General features: G+C 48.2%; 1 protein-coding gene across 1 annotated transcript in view; it reads right to left on the reverse strand.

Moving 5' to 3' along the window:
• Positions 1-18,038, reverse strand: part of SLC2A9 (solute carrier family 2 member 9) — a 156,388-nt gene that overhangs the window by 100,687 nt on the left and 37,663 nt on the right. Inside the window, exons 4-5 of the mRNA XM_021101011.1 lie at positions 17,709-17,833; positions 15,533-15,678 (exon numbers count right to left, since the gene is read on the reverse strand). Of these exons, the coding sequence (XP_020956670.1) occupies positions 15,533-15,678; positions 17,709-17,833 (271 nt within the window). The remainder of the gene's footprint in view (positions 1-15,532; positions 15,679-17,708; positions 17,834-18,038) is intronic.

Below are 18,038 nucleotides of genomic sequence, written 5' to 3' on the forward strand. Positions count from 1 at the left end.
TTCAGGGGGTAAAGAAATGGACCTCTAGTCTCTATTACATTCCCTACGAGCCTCTGAGTAGGACTGATTTTTGTTAACCGCTTGCATGCATTGTTTTGACGAAGATCATCTAAAATTTGCTTCAAATCCAATGTGAAGTTGAGACAAGAATGATTTTTAGTTGAGATCCTTTTCTGGAATTACACACACTCCCTTCAAACTCCAGCAGGTGAATCCCTGCTCTACGGCTCAGTTCTGTTTTCTGCGATTCCGCCACAAAACCAGAGCTGGTCCGGGCCTGAGGTACCCGCCCCGAATGTTCTGGCTCTGGGGAAGGGCTGAGGCATGTCCCTGGTCTGATTGATGGGTGTGTGTGCAGGATGAGGGGAGTGATTTCAATCAAATCACTGAAACGGTCAACACCAAGCCCTTCTGGGCAGGGACCCAGGCTAGCTGGGTGATGGCCTCCCCCAGTGTTTAAAGCACAGAAAGGAATTGTTATCGGCAGGTGCTGCTCGGAAAGCCAAGAGATCAAGGTCCACGTGAGAGGAGTCTCATTGCTCCAAACACGGAGGCTTGAAATCCACCAGAAGCAGCCTCCGCCTCAGGCAATGATGGGAATACAGTGTCCGGGTTGGCACCTCCCAGGACCCCGCTCTCAGATGCCATCAAAGGCACCGCCCAGCATGGAGGAAACAAAATAGGCTCTTTTGCCTGGAAGAAAAGAAGCTCTGCCTTCACTGGCCTGAGAGAGAGCCCTCCACCCCAGCAAGCCAATGAAAGAGGTGCGTAACCTCGCTGACGAAATGCTTCTTCAGCCAGTTAGCATCCTCTGCCCTACACCTGGCAGTGCTGGATGGAGAGGGGTCCAGCCCCAGTGGGTTCCAGGCAGGGTGAAATCAGCAGGAGCTCGAAGAAAGGCATGGCCCGAGCTCACCCTCGCAGACCAATGGCACAGAAAACGGCTATTATGAGAATCCGACAGAGCGAGCGAAAGCTTTTGTTGGGAGCATGAGGCCAAGCTCAAGTGATGTTTCGCTTCTTTCTATTTTCAGAAGGGCCGTTAAATGACATTTCTTTTCTGGAGTTTAGAGTTGAGCTGGCTCTTTCTGGAAGGCTGAGGGATGGGGATGGAGAGAGGTGAGACGAGAGCGAATGAATCCAGGCCGAGGGACCAGCAGGAGGATCTATGGGATGGGGGGGGCGCGCAGGAGGGTATTCAGAAATATGGGTAATTGAATGGCGTTAGAGGTTAGATGGATTAGAATGGGAGACTGGGCCCCAATGCCAGGGCCTTGAATGCCAGACGGAGGAATCTGGCTCCATTTGGTGGATACAGGACCCCCTGCATAGCCAGATGGCAACTATTTATAAATGCAGTGATAAACAGTGTTGCATGCAGTCACTCTTCTCATGAGTACTTTAACCCCACGGAGTATGCATTATTACACCCATTTTGTAGACAGAGAAAGGAGACTCGAAGAATTGCAGTAACTTGTCCACGTTATGCTGTAGAAAGCAGCAGAGGCAGGATGCCACGTGGAGCATCTTCCACTCTGCTGGCCCCCTCTCTGCTCCCATTGCTTCATCTGCATCTCAGCCCCAGAGGCCTCCCCGAACCTGCCTAAAATCTGTCTAAAATAGCCTCCCTCACTGCCCTTCCCCCTCCTTCCTGCTTTGTTCTGCTTCACTGCACTCATCACTGCCTGACTTCAAACGCTTATTTGTCTCTCGTCTGTGTCCTCCACCAAAACGCAAGGTTCATGAGGGCAGGGGTCTTTGCCTCTTTTGTTCACTGCTGGATAGAGCCTAGGACAGTGCCAGGCACACAGTAGGCGCTCAATAAACGTCTGTCTAGTGAATGACTGTGTCATCAATAGACCAAGTCCAAATGGGGATTTGGGCGCCTGTGGGCTGCAGACACTAGAGGGCGCACGACCACAGGCTGGATCCAGGGGAAGCACCTGCGTGCCCCAAATTCTGTGCCCTGGGTCTTGGGCAGTGGCTCCCATAAAGTGAGAGTCCTGGGCTGGGCAGCCTTGGTAATAGACAGGGAGGGTGATACAAGCCAGGGTCTGGGCCAGATGGCCTGGGCTGAGTCCTGGCTGGGACCCCTGCCAGTAGGTGGCCATGAGCAAATTCTCCTGCTTCCTAGGACCTGGTTTGTTCATCTGCAAAATGGGTGCAGTAATGGCAGTCACGTCCTACAGGGTTATTATGGGCTATGGGGAAAATCACATCAGACAACGCCAGCAAAGAGCGGAGCAGGGCTCCCGAAACAGGACAACTCCTCGGAAAGTGGGGGAGGAGTTTTACTCGCTTAGTCAGCAGCATCTTCGCGAGGCCTCTGGGCAAAGGGCACATGATCAGAGTATGGGAAGTGAACTGGACACGCCTGTCCTGATGGAGAAGAAAGCAAGGGCATGGCGCTTGGGGGTCTCCCGTGTGATAGCGCATTCGGGATGCCTAGCCAGGTTCCAATCACGTCCGAGATCACCGGCCAGATAACTCCGGGCAAGCTTTCCCCTCTGAGTCTCCATTTTCCAACCTGTAAAATGGGGCGATGCTAGAACCTCCTTCGCAGGTTGAGGGAAAGTTGAGGCGAGATAATACAAACGGAGGCCACCGCTTGGCACCGGATAAGCAGTTTACAAAATCTGTCCTCCTACCTTTACTTCTCACTGCCTCCTCCTCAGAGTGGATGAAGGCCGGTTCCTCCAGGCTCCAAAGGGGGGCTGGGGTCCGGAGGCACCACGTGACTTGTGCAAGGCCGTAGGGCAAGTCGGGATGGGATGGATCTGGCCATCGTGGGGGCTCAGCCTCCTGGAGCCCCTCAGATCTCACCTCTAAGGCTTCCCCCCCATCCTAGGGTGGTGTGGGACCAGCATGAGATGGCTCAGGACCTATTTCCAAGAGAGTGGCTGCTACAGCGTGCCGGGGATGGGGCTGGCCCTGGTGGCCAGGGGCGGGGGGTACCAACCTCTTCAGCAGCCAAGTGGCTTAGAGTTCAGGCGCTGAATATCTCTGAGACTTGCCCTCCTCATCTGAGAACTGGGTCTAATGATGTTACCACCCCCGGGGAGGATGAGCCATGGCACAAAGAGTCATGGAGGCTGCAGGTGACATAAGCCTGTTGCACACATGTCCAGCCATGTGCAGATCACAAGGCATTTCAGATCCATCCTCTTCCTGGCTTTCTGACAGCCCCACGAGACTAGGACGATGATAAAATGGCCAACCTCCTGGAGTTGATGAGGGTGCACCTTTGCTGTTCAGAAGCATTTGTTGATGAGAACGTGTAACAACCAGACCAACCAGATAGTGTGAACTGGATCGGCTCTTGCCATCTGTCTCTGCAGGAACTGCATCATGAGCCACTGCCACCCGACCTTCAACACCCCCTGAAAGAGCTCAGGGTGGAGACCAGGCGTGGGGACTCTCTGCTCTGGGACAACTGGCAGAGCAGGTCTTCAGACAGATGTTTTCAGAAGAAGATTTTTATGAGCCCAATTCTTGCATTTCCTCGTATCTAGAAAAACACTAAAATTCATCATGGTGCCGTCTGCTCCTCATGACTAGCAGTGACCTTCACGAGACCAGCAGTGACCTTCTGCAAAATGTGTGCTTGGCTGCATGCACCTCCCCCTTCAGCAAAATTGCACATATACAGACCCCCGCCCACCCCTCCGGAGCAAGATCTCGGAGCTCTCTGAAATGCTGCCTCCCACCCAACAGTCCTCATTTTGCCCCCAGTAAAACTTTACTCTCAACTTTTAAGTCATGCATCTGTTTTTTTAAGTTGACAACAGCAAGAGCCGGCCTTGGGTAGGGAGCATTTGGCTATAAGGGCTTCTGTTGAGCTGGGCTCTGGCTGAGAAAGGCCAAGGCCTACACAGCAGGGATTCATTCGAGCACCCTGCATTCAAAACCCAGCTCTGCAACTTGCCACAGACGGATCTGTCAGCCTGTGCCTCGGTGTTCTCATCTGCGAGATGGGTATGATGGGGATGGTACTGCATCTGGAGGGTGGCCGCACGGATTCTTCCACGAGTTAACACATGGAACGAGCCCGGGGCCTGGGTCTGATGATGCGATGACCCAGCTCGCTGCCTGACCTTGGTCGAATTGGTCTGCCTTGGGGTCTCCCTCCCGGGCAGAGCAGCCTGGCTCAGGGCTGCGAGAGTCACCGGGCAGGAGGCGACGATCAAGCCGCCTCCAGAGCCGCCCAGCTTTCCCTCTGTGGGCCGCAGAGAGTCTCTCTCCCTCCCAACGCCCACTCCAGACCACCCACTCAGAGGGCGGCAGGGCGAATCGTTTGCCCCCGAAGCTGTCTTGAAGACAGGCCAGCAAAGTTCAGGCACGCTTCAAAGCCTGCCTTTAAAATTCTGGATGACGCGGCTTCAAGACCTATTAGATTGATCTTTGCAGCCCTTCAGCCTTCCTTGCCTGCAGACTGAGATACCGGCCGAGCTCACCAGGAGCTGAAGCGTGCCCAGCCCAGGGGCGCGGGTCACCACGGGGTCATTGGCTGTCACACAGCTGCTGGAGCAGACAAGAGCCTCGGAGGGACTTCCACGCAGGCCCCTCCTTTGGACGACGAGGAGCTTGGGGTCAGGAGAGGGCCCTGCCCAAAGCCACACTCGGTCCTCCGTGGCCTGACTCTGGCCCACACCCGTCACAGCAGATGAGCACCAGCGTGGGTCTGTGTTCTGAGGAGCAAAGAAGCACGTGCAAGTTCACCGCATTTGGGGTATTCTTCATCATTCCCAGGTCAAGGAGGGCTCGGGCATTCCTTCCGCATTTAGGGAGCATCCCCTTGTCACAGATGCCACCGACAGACCTCTGGAGATACAGGCAAGAAAGCTGTGACCTCGGTTCCTGGCAAAGACCATCACATGGGTGGCACTTGGCTCCGTAACAGAGTCTGGGGAAAACTGGAGTGGGACCAGCTGAGTCTCAGAGGTCATGGGGAAGAGGTGATGCTGGTGAGGGTCCAGCGTCCGCCGTGCCTGGGGTGAAGCCAAACGGAGCTAATATTTAGAGGGAGCGCCAAGCACGGCCTGTGGACCCCTGCGTCTATTTCTCACCACTCAGTTTTACCAACAAAGATACACGGAGGTAAAGGACCCTGCCCGCGGCCACAGAGCTAGTAGATAGTAGAGCCAGGATCCTACCCCAGATTCGGTCCCGGGTCCTCTGCTGTGACTCACGCTCCCAGGAGTTCTCAGAGTTGAGGAGGCATCAGATTCCCCCCTGGGGGCGGCGGTGGGGGGCGGGGAGCTTGTTAAGACACAGGTTGCTAAACTGTGCCCCTGGAGTTTCAGATTCAGCAGGAATTGGCGGGGGGTTGGGTACGATCACACTTTGAGGCTCCCCCCACCCCGGCAGCTGGGAGCGGCCACTCCAAAAACCTTAAATCATTGTAGTTTTCCAGCATCCACTGGAACACTGGACAAACGGCAGGCGGAACAGACTTCTTTCTCCTACTGGTGGGGAGGACGACTGCATTGTCGCCTAACGGGACTCGTACCGCCTCCCTCTGAAAGCCTGCATTATCTAAAGGAGAGAATTCGGAGCTCGCAAGGTCATCCAAAGGAGACTGGACGTTGCCCTGAGAGCAGCTCCGAAGAGGCAGGAAGGAAGCAGAGCCTAAGGGCTTCCACATTTTCTTTCTTCCCACTTCCCATCAAAGCAAATGCACGGAACGGCTGCTCCTGTCTCGCTGGAATGTTTTCTCTGGCTACAGAAAACATCTGGGTTGTGCCCCCAAATGAGAGTCTTCATCTTCCAAGAGCAGAAATGCGATTTCGAAGTCACTGGAGAATAAAGGAGATTCTCACCGGGTGAAACTGTTGTTGGGTTGTTTGGATCCACTTGAAGGGGCCTGAACGCAGATCTTCTTCTATTGTTATAAGTCTTTTCCTCCTGGGCTTGAATGAAGGACAAGGAGCTCTAGATCAAAAGCTCGCCGACAACAAGCGCTTTTACGCACTCGGGGGCTGGGACCACGTGAGAAAATCATGAGCCTGGAAAGGACTGGCCTGCCTGGCTCCCCACGCCAGGACTCTAAACTTTGGGGGTGTTTCCCTCTGCTCCCCATCAGAGGTCATGGCTTCAGAGCCAGGGAGTCAGACTCCAGCCACACACCCATGGCTTCTTGCTGTTGTCACTGGGGTAGGGATTAAACCTCTCTGAGACGGCGCTTTTAATCTCTAAAATACAAAGTAGTTATATTTATTTCCAAGGGCTGCTGCACGATTTCAGTGAGATATTGGCTGACATCTAGTGAGCACCAGCCCCAGGTACTGTTTCAAGGGCTTGATGTATCGTTCCTTCTTTGAGCCTTTCAAAAGCCTCATGAAACAGATGCCATTATAATCTCATTGAACAGGGAAGGAAACAGGCTAAGAGAGGCTGGGAGATGTACTCCAAGTCCCCCAGCACAGCATGAGGGTGGTGGGGCTGCGAGGACCCGCCCCTGCAGCTACCCCGTGCCCTGCCCTGCGGAGTTCATTCTTCTAGCATAGAAGAGCTTTTTCTCACCCCTTTTCATTCACATGTGGATTTTTTTCTGGTGTGAGATCCTTAGTATGTTGTAGGATAACAATAATTTTTGTGACGATGTCACGATCATTTTGTAACACCAGGTTTCTGTGTTGTAATGTGCCAAGGAAGAGTCACGTCCTTAAGCAAACATGGAATATTGACAAAAGCTGATCTCCAATTGGCCACAGAGGAACCTTAACTTATACCCTAAAGGAGAGATTTGTGGATTATTTTCTCATTCCACAGCAAAAATATAACTGGTAGTGAATGACAAGAATAAGGGCACATCTACATGGGCGCTGAAAACATTATTCTAAATAAGCTATTGTTCTGAATGTGAAATCAAAAGGATGGATTATTTACAAGCAATAACGTTGAAAAGGTGGCATACTAAAATTTTGGGAGTGTTGGAAAATCTGTTTTTTCCTTCAATGGGAAAAAAAAATGCATGGATAATAATGACAAAACAGAAATTAATAAAATCAGAAAGCAATAAAATGGATAGTAGAATTTAGTCTTTCAAATAACAAAATTAGCAGCAACCATCTGGAAAGAGAGAAAGCAAAATCAAATAAATAAAATTAAATTAAGAGAAAATATAAAGAATAGAGATGAGGACATGAAAACATATGGTCGTATGTATAACTGAATACATATTTGAATGTTTCAATGAAATGAGTGATTTTATTGAAAAGGCAGACATTTAAAAAAATTGACCCAAAAGAAAATAGATTAAATTGTCAATTAAAGGAGAAACTGATAAAATTTCCTCAAAGGATTTTCTCCTGAAAAGACTAGGTTGAAATGGTTTTACTAGTGAGGGCTTTTGATACTTTAATTACCAACTAATGTTATATGGTATCTTCTAGAATGAGTCAAAGATGAAAGGAGATAAAAATTAAAAACTCTAGACAAATTTCAATATATGCATATAAATCTAAAGAATGTACTAATGAATCAAATGTAAAATATATGAAAAGACTATTCCACAGTGAGAAATAAAGATAGATCTCTGGAATGTAAGGATGGTTTAATACAAGGCATTCTAATAAGACACCCAATTGATTGTCAAGTAACAAAAAAAGTGTCAAGAGCTTAACAAAAATCAGACAAGGAGTTCCCATCATGGCTCAATGGAAACGAATCTGGCTAGCTCCATGAGGATGCAGGTTCAATCCCTGGCCCCACTCAGTGGGTTAAGGATCCAGCATTTCCATGAGCTGTAGTGTAGGTAGCAGATGTGGCTCAGATCTGGCATTGCAGTGGCTGTGGTATAGGCTGGCAGCTGCAGCTCCAGTTTGACCCTAGCCTGGGAACCTCCATATGCCACGGGTGCAGCCCTAAAGAAAAAAAAATCGGATGATATTTTCCACATTACTGCTTGTCTATAAAAACTAAGATGAGATAGATAATTCCTTACCAACATAAATAATACCCATTTTAAATTGATAAGAATTAGTATACCTAAATTAATAGTAAAACAGAATAGGTGTTCTGAATAAACCAGGAAAAACGATGCCCACACCCCAGCCAATGCAATAAGACATGAATGTCAGCAAAAAGAAAGAAGAGGCATAACTACGAGAAAGGAGGGGACAGAATTATCACTCTTTGCAGATTTCATCAAGTCACTCATTTAAATTGTCTAGATAAACAAACAGATAGACAAAAACTCTCAGAAAGCAAAAGAGAGTTCCAGATTAACAGATTAATCAGTCGCTTTGCCATATTTTGTTGACAACCAAAAATGTAATGGAAAAAAAAAAACTCCAGTAGCAGCAACAAGGTAGAAAATAACTATAATTGATAAGAAAACAAGTTTCTACTGCTTAGAAATGCAAGAGCAATAAAAAGAACTGAGTGACACAGAAGAAAATCTAGATGAAGAGGGAGCCACGATATGTTTCTCAATGGAAATAATGAAATAGCAAAAGCAGTCTTATCTGGCTTCAAACTATGAATCGTTTCAACACCATTCCAATCAAATCTTCAATGACATTTTTGCATTGAAAAATGAGGAAACAGTTTTGAAGTTCCCACAGTACAATATATAAGTGAATGTTTCTGGCTAAGTTTTGAAACTGAACACAAGTGGGTAAAGGATTAAACATATAATAAAGCTACAATGATGAAAACAGCACAGTGTGGGCACTAGACTGGAAGTATAAAAGGAACAAAGAGGATGGCTCAGAAGCAGAAACTTACGAATATTGTGAATTTAATGTGAGGTAAGGAAACCGAAACCTCAAAAATCAATAGGGGAAAGGTTGTGAGGATTAAAGAATGGTTTGAGAAAAGAATTAAAGAGACAACTCACAAATGAATACAGATGAAGATTCACGGTATTCCTGAGAGGGGAAGAAATTTCTAAGCTAAAAACCAGTGGAAGAAATCTCAAAGGAAAAGAAAGACTTTGCTACAGAAAAAATATTTTTAATAACCCACACAGTGAAAACAAAAAGGAAATTAAAAAGTGAAAAAGACCCAAGCAATAAAAATATTTGCCACAGATATATCAGAGGGTTAATATCCTTAAAAGAAAAAGAGATGATAAAAAAATTCCTAAGAGAGTCATTATCTTCCCATGAGACACATAAGCCGAGGACATAAATAGACCCTTTACAGAAATGTTTGAGAAGGAACTCAGTGTGGTAGGTTCAGTAATGACTTCCTCAAAGACATCGTATTCTAATACAAGTATTAAATTATGTTGCAAAAAATGTTTTTGCAGTTAAAGATCTCCAGTTGAGAAGATTATCCTGGACCGAGTGGGCCCTACATGCAATCACAGGTGTTTGTACAAGAGGGAAGCAAAGGGAATGCTCGCTGAAAAAAGAAGAGCAAGAAGCAACGTGACTATGGGGCAGGCATTGGAACAGCGTGGCCACAAGCCCAGGGATGCCGGCCGCCACTAGAGGCCAGAAGAGGCTGGGTACGGCACCTGCTCCAGGGCCTTCGGGGGGCGGGGGGCGGGGGGCATTGCCCTTCTGACACCTTGACTTTGTCCCTGTGAAACTGGCTTTGAACTTTTGGGCTCCACAACTATGAGAGAATAAATTTCAGTCTCTTCTGTGTTAATTTGTTTTAGGCTTTTTTTTTTTTTTTTTTTGGACCGCACCTGTTGCATATGGAAGTTCTGTGCCACAGCCACACCAACATCAGATCTGAGCCTCATCTGATCTACGCAGCAGCTTGTGGCAACACTGGATCCTTAATCCACTGAGTGAGGCCAGGGATCGAGTCAACCTCCTCCTGGGTAGTAGTCGGATTGGTAACCCTCCGAACCACAGCAGGAACTGCCCCTTGCGTTGTTGCTTTGTTATAGCACTAACAGGAAACTAAAGCGCTCATGAAATACCTAATCTTACTAATAACAAGGAAACGCAAAATAATATTCTAAGACAATACCATATTAATTTTGCCTATCAAATACCAAAGAGGGTTTGTTTTGTTTTGTTTTTTTATTTGTTTGTTTCTGTCTTTTTATGGCCACACCTGCAGCATATGGAAGTTCTTCAGCTGGGGTCAAATTGGAGCTGCAGCTGGCAGCATGTGCCACAGCCACAGCAACACCAGATCCAAGCCGCCTTGTCTACCTATGCTGCAGCTTCGGGCAACGCCGGATTCTTAACCCACTGAGCAAGGCGGGGGATCGAACCTGCATTCTCACCAACACTATGTGAGGTTCTTAACTAACTGTGCCATGACAGGAACTCCTCAAAGAGTTATTTAAATGCTTACGGATGCTCTTGTTCACTGCTGGAGGGGAAGTAAATTGAGGCAGCCTCTCTGGAGAAAGCATTGCTATGTATGAAAGCCTCAAATAAAATTTATATTCCCTGACCTATTGTTTTCATTTATAGGATGCTAAACCACATGAACAGAGATTCGAATAATGATTTATGCAAAAGATTGTTCAGCCTAGGTTTGCAAATCCAGTGCTTCAATAACAAACACAATCCAAATGTCCAGCAAATAAAAGAACAATGAAACAAATTACAGTGAGTCACAAAATAGAAGAATGTGCAATTACTAAAATTATCATGGCAAATAATTTTAATGACCTATGCACAAATAGTCTTGCAAAATAATCAGCATATAAAAGTTATAAATTTAATGGAGCAAATGTGGGGGTGTGTGTGTGTTAAGTTTATACGATTAAAAAATAATGATGTGAACATCTGATAAAACACGAATGTCAATAAATGATGGAGACGGTGGAGACTACAAAAAAGTAATGGAAAGAAGTTTTTAAAATTGTTAAAGTGTTTATCCAGAAATGGTGAGATCTAGGCATTTTAATGGTTTTTTTGTTGTTGTTGTTTCATGGTTTTTTGGGGTTTTTTTTGTATTTTTCTAGGGCCGCACCTGCGGCATATGAAGGTTTCCAGGCTTGGGGTTGAATCAGAGCTGTAGCTGCCGGCCTACGCCCCAGCCACAGCAATGCGGGATCTGAGCCGCATCTGTGGTCTACACCACAACTCATGGCAATTCTGGATCCTTAACCCACTGAGCAGGACCAGGGATCGAACCCACAATTTCATGGTTCCCAGTCAGATTCGTTTCTGCTGTGCCACAACGTTAACTCCTACACGTGTTTTAAAATGTGTTTATAGGAGTTCCCATTGTGGCTCAGCAGAAATGACCCTGACTAGTATCCATGAGGATGCAGGTTTGATCCCTGGCCTCGCTCAGTGGGTTAAGGATCCAGTGTTGCCATGAACTATGGTGCAGGTCGCAGATGTGGCTCAGATCCTGCATTGCTGTGGCTGTGGAGTAGGCCAGCAGCTGCAGCTCTGATTCGACCCCTAGCCTGGGAACCTCCATATGCCACAGGCATGGCCCCTAAAGAGACAAAAATAAAACATTTTAAAAAAGAGGACTTTGATAGGATGCTAAGTGATTTTTTTAAAGACAAAACACAAAGCTAAGCACAGTATCATCTCTATTGCATGACAGATGTATAGAAATGTAGACAGTAATAGACCAAAAATACTCAAAGGGCCTGTCTTTCTTTCAAGTGGGCTTCACTTCCTTTTTATATTTCCCATGTGTTCCAAGCTGAGCACTAAATATTTATATAAAGGAACAAACTGGACGTAAGTTGTGTGTGAAGTGTGTCCCCACCAGAGCAGCTATGAACTCGGCTCCCCGCTTCCTGGGCCTGATTCTCACCCAGAGAGGGTCCTTTGCGGAACCATCCCTTGTGGCCTCAGGTTGTTACCAGGTCTTCTCACACTTCTGCCTGCACTTTTTATCTCAGTTCCTTTCTTCTCCATCATTGTAGGAGAAAGAGCTAATTAATTTGGTTTTCAAAATATTCTCTGGAAAGAGAAAATGTCATATAAATGTTGAACCCCCACAGTGTTTTACCCTGCAGCTTTGATTGAATTCACAGCGCCAGCACTGCTTCCTACACCGAATTCCTTCTCTTGCCTTCTGGCACCTGTTCTCAAAGCCTTCTTGCCCCTTCCTCCCGCCTTGGCATTTCAAAGCAATTGCCTGCATTGAAGCACAGTCTTTCTCTCTTTAATTCTGTTTTAGAAGCCCAGCTGCCTCTGTCTTTGAAGGTAAGTGAAATACAATTAAAATAGAGAAAATGAAATGCTGCTTCTTAGTGAACTAACTTGCTTGGCTGGGGTATCACAAGCCTCTAAAGGGATGAACGTCCCAACGGACATTCTTCACCGGACCAGAGACCCCAATCCATCTTCCCTGAGCATGAATTTGAATAAGAGACATCCACTGAGTTACTCACACACCCTCGTAGCCAAGCCCTAGACCATCTGGAACAAATCCCCAAAATGATGAGAAAAGACAGCCTTCAAGGACAATGAAACCCCTTCTCGGCCGGCTGGGGGTCAGAAGGTGGGCAAGGCGCTATGCCCTTTGGCCAGCCTCACACTCATGAGCCTGCTTGCTGCTGAGAGAGAGGACCCCCGCTGGGGAATTGGGATACCTGTGTTCTTGAATCAGTTCTGCCTTCAAGGAGGGTGATTCACTTCAGGGACCTTGTCATTTCATGGCTGCAAAGCCACCTCTCCTCCAGGGCTCCCTATTTTACCAGCTGCTACTGCCACCTACCTGGCTGATGTGCCAGCTGCCAGGTGTAAGCTCTGACTCCTGCCTCGTCAGGCACTGCATCCCATCACTCACTAAGCAGTCTCGGCCACCCGCTCTGTGCCCACAGCCATCACTCTAATCCATGGCTCCCAGGACAGCCAGCGTCTCTCTCTGGAGATACTTTTCAGTACACCTTTTGGTCCCATCTTCCTGATATCCAGGGAGGGGAACGGGGCTGGGATTACGCTCAATCACCAAGGGCCAATGTTTAATCAATCATGCCTACGGAATGAAGCCTCCATTGAAACCCCAAAGGATGGGGTCTGCAGAGCTTCCTGGTTGGTGAGCACATTTTAAAGCACGGAAGCTCCGCCCCTTCTCTCCACACTTTGCCCTGGGAGGCTCCTCCATCTGGCCTTTCACGACTTACATCCTTTTATAGTAAATCAGTGGTCAAGTAAGTAAACTGTTTCCTGAGTTCCCTGAGCCACTCTGGCAAATTAAGTGAACCCAAGGAGGGGTCCAGCTCTGATTTACAGCCCATAGGTCAGAAGCACAGGGAACGGCCCGGACTTGAGATGGGCATCTGAAGCTGAGGCATCTTTTGGGACTGAGCCCTTAACCTGTGGCATCTGACGCGATGTGCCGGGTGGACAGTGTCAGAACTGAGCTGAACTGTAGGACTCCCAGCTGGAGTAGGGGGATTGCTGGATGTGGGAAAGATCCCACACGACGGCGTCAGAGTCCTGCTCACAATCCCAGGGAACCGAGGGTCCCACTCGCGCTAAGACCCCGCCCACATGTGAGTCTTTGAGAGGACAGGCTTGGGTTGTGCTTTCAGCTCGGATATTTTTTTATGAGTCAGTTCTATTCCTCACCTCTCAGCTCGGGTTTCTATGTCCATGGATACAAGCTGCTCACAAAGGAGCCTTGCGGGTGTGAATGGCATCAAGCACATGCTTGAAACGAGCACCATGATATGAGCCTGTTAGTTTGTTTCTGTTGCCTGCTTCCTGCCTCGTGTGACACAGCCCCCAGGCCGGGGGTTTGTCACCTGTGTGCTGGTCAAGTGCCCGGAAGTGGTGGATATTGGACATCTGACCTTCCTGAGTGGCTTCATCTCCTGCCTCCACCCCCGGTCCTCTTGTGTAGGTGGAAGGGGCTTCCGCAGCCCTGGGAGGCATCCTGGCCCTTCTCCTTCCCTCCTCCTCGTGGATTCTCAGGCAGCAAGGCCTGTGGATGCCACCGCCCCTTCCCTCTCCCCTGCGCCACTGCCTCAGTCCCCGCGTCGCCCTCCACTCCCCACGCACAAGTCTCCGTGGTTCCTCTACCTCCCTTCTCCCCCTTCCCACCCTGGTCCACGCCTGCGCCCCACCTCCCCAGAGCCACCTTCTAACTCAGATCTGGCCATGTCACTTCCCGGCTCCTGTGTCACCCATGGCTCCCTATTCCGCCAGAAGGAAGTCTACGGGGCTCAGGGCCCAAGGGTCCTTACGTCTCACGCTCCCCACGCAGGCTCCTCCCTCAGCCCTCAAGCCACGCCCAGGTCTTTCACAGGTCTGTTCGAACCTCTGGACTGTTTCTTTAGTTATCCCCTTTCTTGGCAGGGTCTTCTCTCCAAACCCCATCATCATCTGCTTAACTGATGCTCACTCAAGCTTTAGGCTCAACTTAGAGGCCACCTCTTCCTGGAAGCCTCCCTTGATCTCAGCCCTCCATACCCTGACTTGGGCGAGCTGCCCCTCCTGGGCAAGGCCACACAGTAAGTACATGGCTGTCCTGGGCTCAGTTCGGTTCTATTCTGTTCTTTCTATTCTATTATTTGTCTTCTCTTCTCTTCTATTTTATTTTATTTTGTCTTTTTAGGGCAGCACCCTCAGCATATGGAGGTTCCCAGGCTAGGGGTCCAATCGGAGCTACAGTCGCCGGCCTATGCCACAGCCATAGCAATGCAGGATCAGAGCCGCATCTGCAACCTACAACATAGCTCACAGCAACACTAGATCCTTAACCTATTGAGCGAGGCCAGGGATCGAACCCACGTCCTTATGGATACTAGTGGGATTTGTTAACCGCTGAGCCACAACAGGAACTCCTGTATTGGGTTTTAAAGTCAGAGCCTCTTGTTTCCAAAACAGAAAGCCTACAACAGAACACTGCGCAATTACACAGTAATGTGGGAAAGAAAGACTCAAGAGGGAAGCAGAGTTAAGTCAAACATCCTGAAAGATGTCCCCCAATTATGTTAAACGGACTTGCTAGCAGCAGGACAACGTATGTGACATGATCCTCTTAAAAACTGTTTCTGTTTACTTTTTTATTATTATTATTATTTTTTGTCTTTATACCTTTTCTAGGGCCACTTCCCACGGCATATGGAGGTTCCCAGGCTAGGGGTCTGATCGGAGCTGTAGCTGCCAGCCTACACCAGAGCCACAGCAACGCGGGATCCGAGCTGCGTCTGCAACCTACACCACAGCTCATGGCAACGCCGGATCCTTAACCCACTGAGCAAGGGCAGAGATCAAACCTGTAAACTCATGGTTCCTAGTTGGATTCGTTAACCACTGAGCCACGACGGGAACTCCAAACTGTCTCTGTTTATATACGTTTATATAAGCAAAGAAAAAGCTTAAATGAATACTAATGGACCTGTTAACAGTGGCTATTAGGTGAGTGGATTTGAACACTCTGTAACATTTGAATTTATGTATTCTTTACATTCTAAAAAACAAAAAAAATCAAGCCCAATCAAAGGAACTCAACAACAGCTTTTCTCCAATAATAAGCCTTAGGCTTGAATGCTCAGGAATTCCAGGACATAAGGACAAGCTTTTGAAGGAAGGGGTCCCCTCTGACTCCCTGCATCCAGCAAGGAACCTGGGGAGCTGAGACGGTGGTGTGACGTGAGAATAAACATGGTTGGCTGGGGGGCCACCCTTACCTTTCCCAGCAGCTCAGGGAGGCCCAGCAGCTGCCCAGTGAACACGCCAACGCAGATGAAGACGGCAGTCACCTGCCCCAGGGAGCCCCGGATCTCCTTGGGCGAGATCTCGCTCAGGTACATGGGGAGCGCGCTGAGGGCGATGCCTGCGAAGAAGCGTGGCGGCGGTAAGAGCGGGCTTCCCCAGGGAAGACTGGTCTGGGCCCTCCCTGTGTCTTGCCCTTGACGAAGAGAGCACTGTACACCTGCCAGCATTTTGATATAACATGGAATCCGTGAAATATGGCTGGGGGTGGGTTTCAGGAGAGGAAATAGCTGAGGATAGTGATATTGGCAGTGGTGGTGATGGTGACGGGGGTGGCAGTGGTAATGACAATTGTGGTAGTGGTAGCCCACCTGCCTGCAACCAAACATCCAAGGTCATCCAGCCACTGACTGGCCCGCAGCCACCCTCAGCCATAGGACAGGGCCCAGCAGAGCCCAGCAGGGCTGGTCTAGGTCAGAACTGCCCCACCGACCCTCAGAACGGTGAGCTCAGCAAAACAGTTATTGCCTGCCTTGAGCCATTAAGGTCTTTGTTTTGTTCTGTTTTTCAACACAGTAAAACTAAACTGATACAGACAAGGCGATGAAATTAACCTTGGCATGTGGCAGAACCCAGGCCATCTTAACCCATGGCCCTCACCCTGAACCGCTATGCTGTGTCACCCCTCTGAGTCTCAGGGTCCTATAGAGAAAGTGACAACAACATAGCCTCTCGTGAAGTAGAGCTGACTTACAATATTAGACTAGTTTCCAGGGTATCTCATAATCATTAGCTATTTTTATGTGTTACAGACTTATCACCACTAAGTCTATTTATCATCTATCATCCCACAAAGTTGTTACGGTAGCATTGGCTGTATAACCTAAGCTGTACCTCAGGTCGCATGACTTACTTACTTTATAGCTGCAGGTTTGTGCCTCTTAATCTCCATCATCTGTTTTCGCCCAACGCCCCCACCTCCCCTCCTGGCTGGCAGCCACCCTTTTTTCTCTGTATCGATGAGTCTGATTCTGTTTTGTTCTGTTTGTTCCTTTGTTTTGAGTCCACATATAAGTGAAAACACGCAGTATTTGTCTTTCTCTGCCTGACTTAATTCATTTAGCATAATACCCTCACAGGCCACAAAGATCAGTCTACAGACCAATTTTGTCCCAAGAGACATGGTTTACCAAATCCTGTTCTTTTCTAATATAAACATTAAAAACATGAAATTTCCTCTAATTGTATCCAACAAATTTTGATATGCTGTATTTTCATTATCATTCCATTACGAATATTTTTAATTTCCCTCGCAACTTCCTCTTCGACTCATGTAATATTTACAAGTGCATTTTTATTATTCTCCAAACTTAGAGGGGTTTCCTAGGTATTGTTTGTGACTTCCAATTTAATTCTGTTGTGGTCAGAGAACATATGTATATGATTTCAATCTTTTCAAATTTCTTGAGGCTTGTTTTATGCCCAGCCTTTGGCCCACTGTGCTGAGTCAACCCTGGCTGCTGGGGGAAAAAAAAAATAACAGCCTTTCAGGGTTAGTAGGAGAGCAACGGAGATGAAATACATAAACGTGATTGGTCAAGTCGAAAATTCTACACAAAGACCAGCCATTATTCCCCCAGATTCGAAAGAATCTGCAGGCCTCTCCCTTCTACTTGCATCCCAAGACCGGGAAGTGAGAATTTGGGTTATCACCAAAAACCCTGAATTATATGCCACCAGCAGAGCCATGAAAATAAATGAGGTTTCTCCCTCCCTGACCTTCTCTCTGGCCCCTTCCTCTCCTGCTCACCTGCCCTTTCATCGTTCACATCACTCCTAGCATCTGGTACCCTTGGCGTATAAGAGATGGACAGAGGGAGCTAGCCCTTAACAAGCTTATACTGGGTTCCAGCAGCATTAGGCAGGGTATATATACATATATACATACATATATATACACACACATGTATATAGATACACACACACACATATATATTCATGTCACCCTTTCAACAACCCCTTAAAGCAGCTGTTGTTATCTGCAACAGCAGTAGCTGCCCAGTCAAGTGACCGGCACAAATACCCCTTGCATTTTGAACCCCCCGCCCCCGGAACGTGTTACTGCCCCTCCCCTGTCTGGTGAAGGCTCACCTCCATCCACACCCATGAGGAAACGTCCCACAATGAGCATTTCCAAGGCTCCCACCCGCAGGGAACAGGCCATCAGCAGCGCGGCAGAAATGGCGAACCCATTGTTGACCAGCAGAGCGCATTTCCTGGAAGAAAAGGAGGGGTTTGATGGGGCGGCTCCACCGCGAGGCCCCCCCTGGGCTGTCTACCCCCAGGAGCAGGGTCCACACCTCCCACGGCCACCTTTGGCCGTGTGACCTTGAGCAAGCCACTTCTGCCCCCTGGGTTCACCACTGGGGTTGACTGGGTCCCCTCGAAAGCACTGCCAGCCCTAACATGACATGAATTTCC

This window comes from Sus scrofa, chromosome 8, assembly GCF_000003025.6.
Source record: "Sus scrofa isolate TJ Tabasco breed Duroc chromosome 8, Sscrofa11.1, whole genome shotgun sequence".
NCBI lineage: Eukaryota > Metazoa > Chordata > Mammalia > Artiodactyla > Suidae > Sus > Sus scrofa.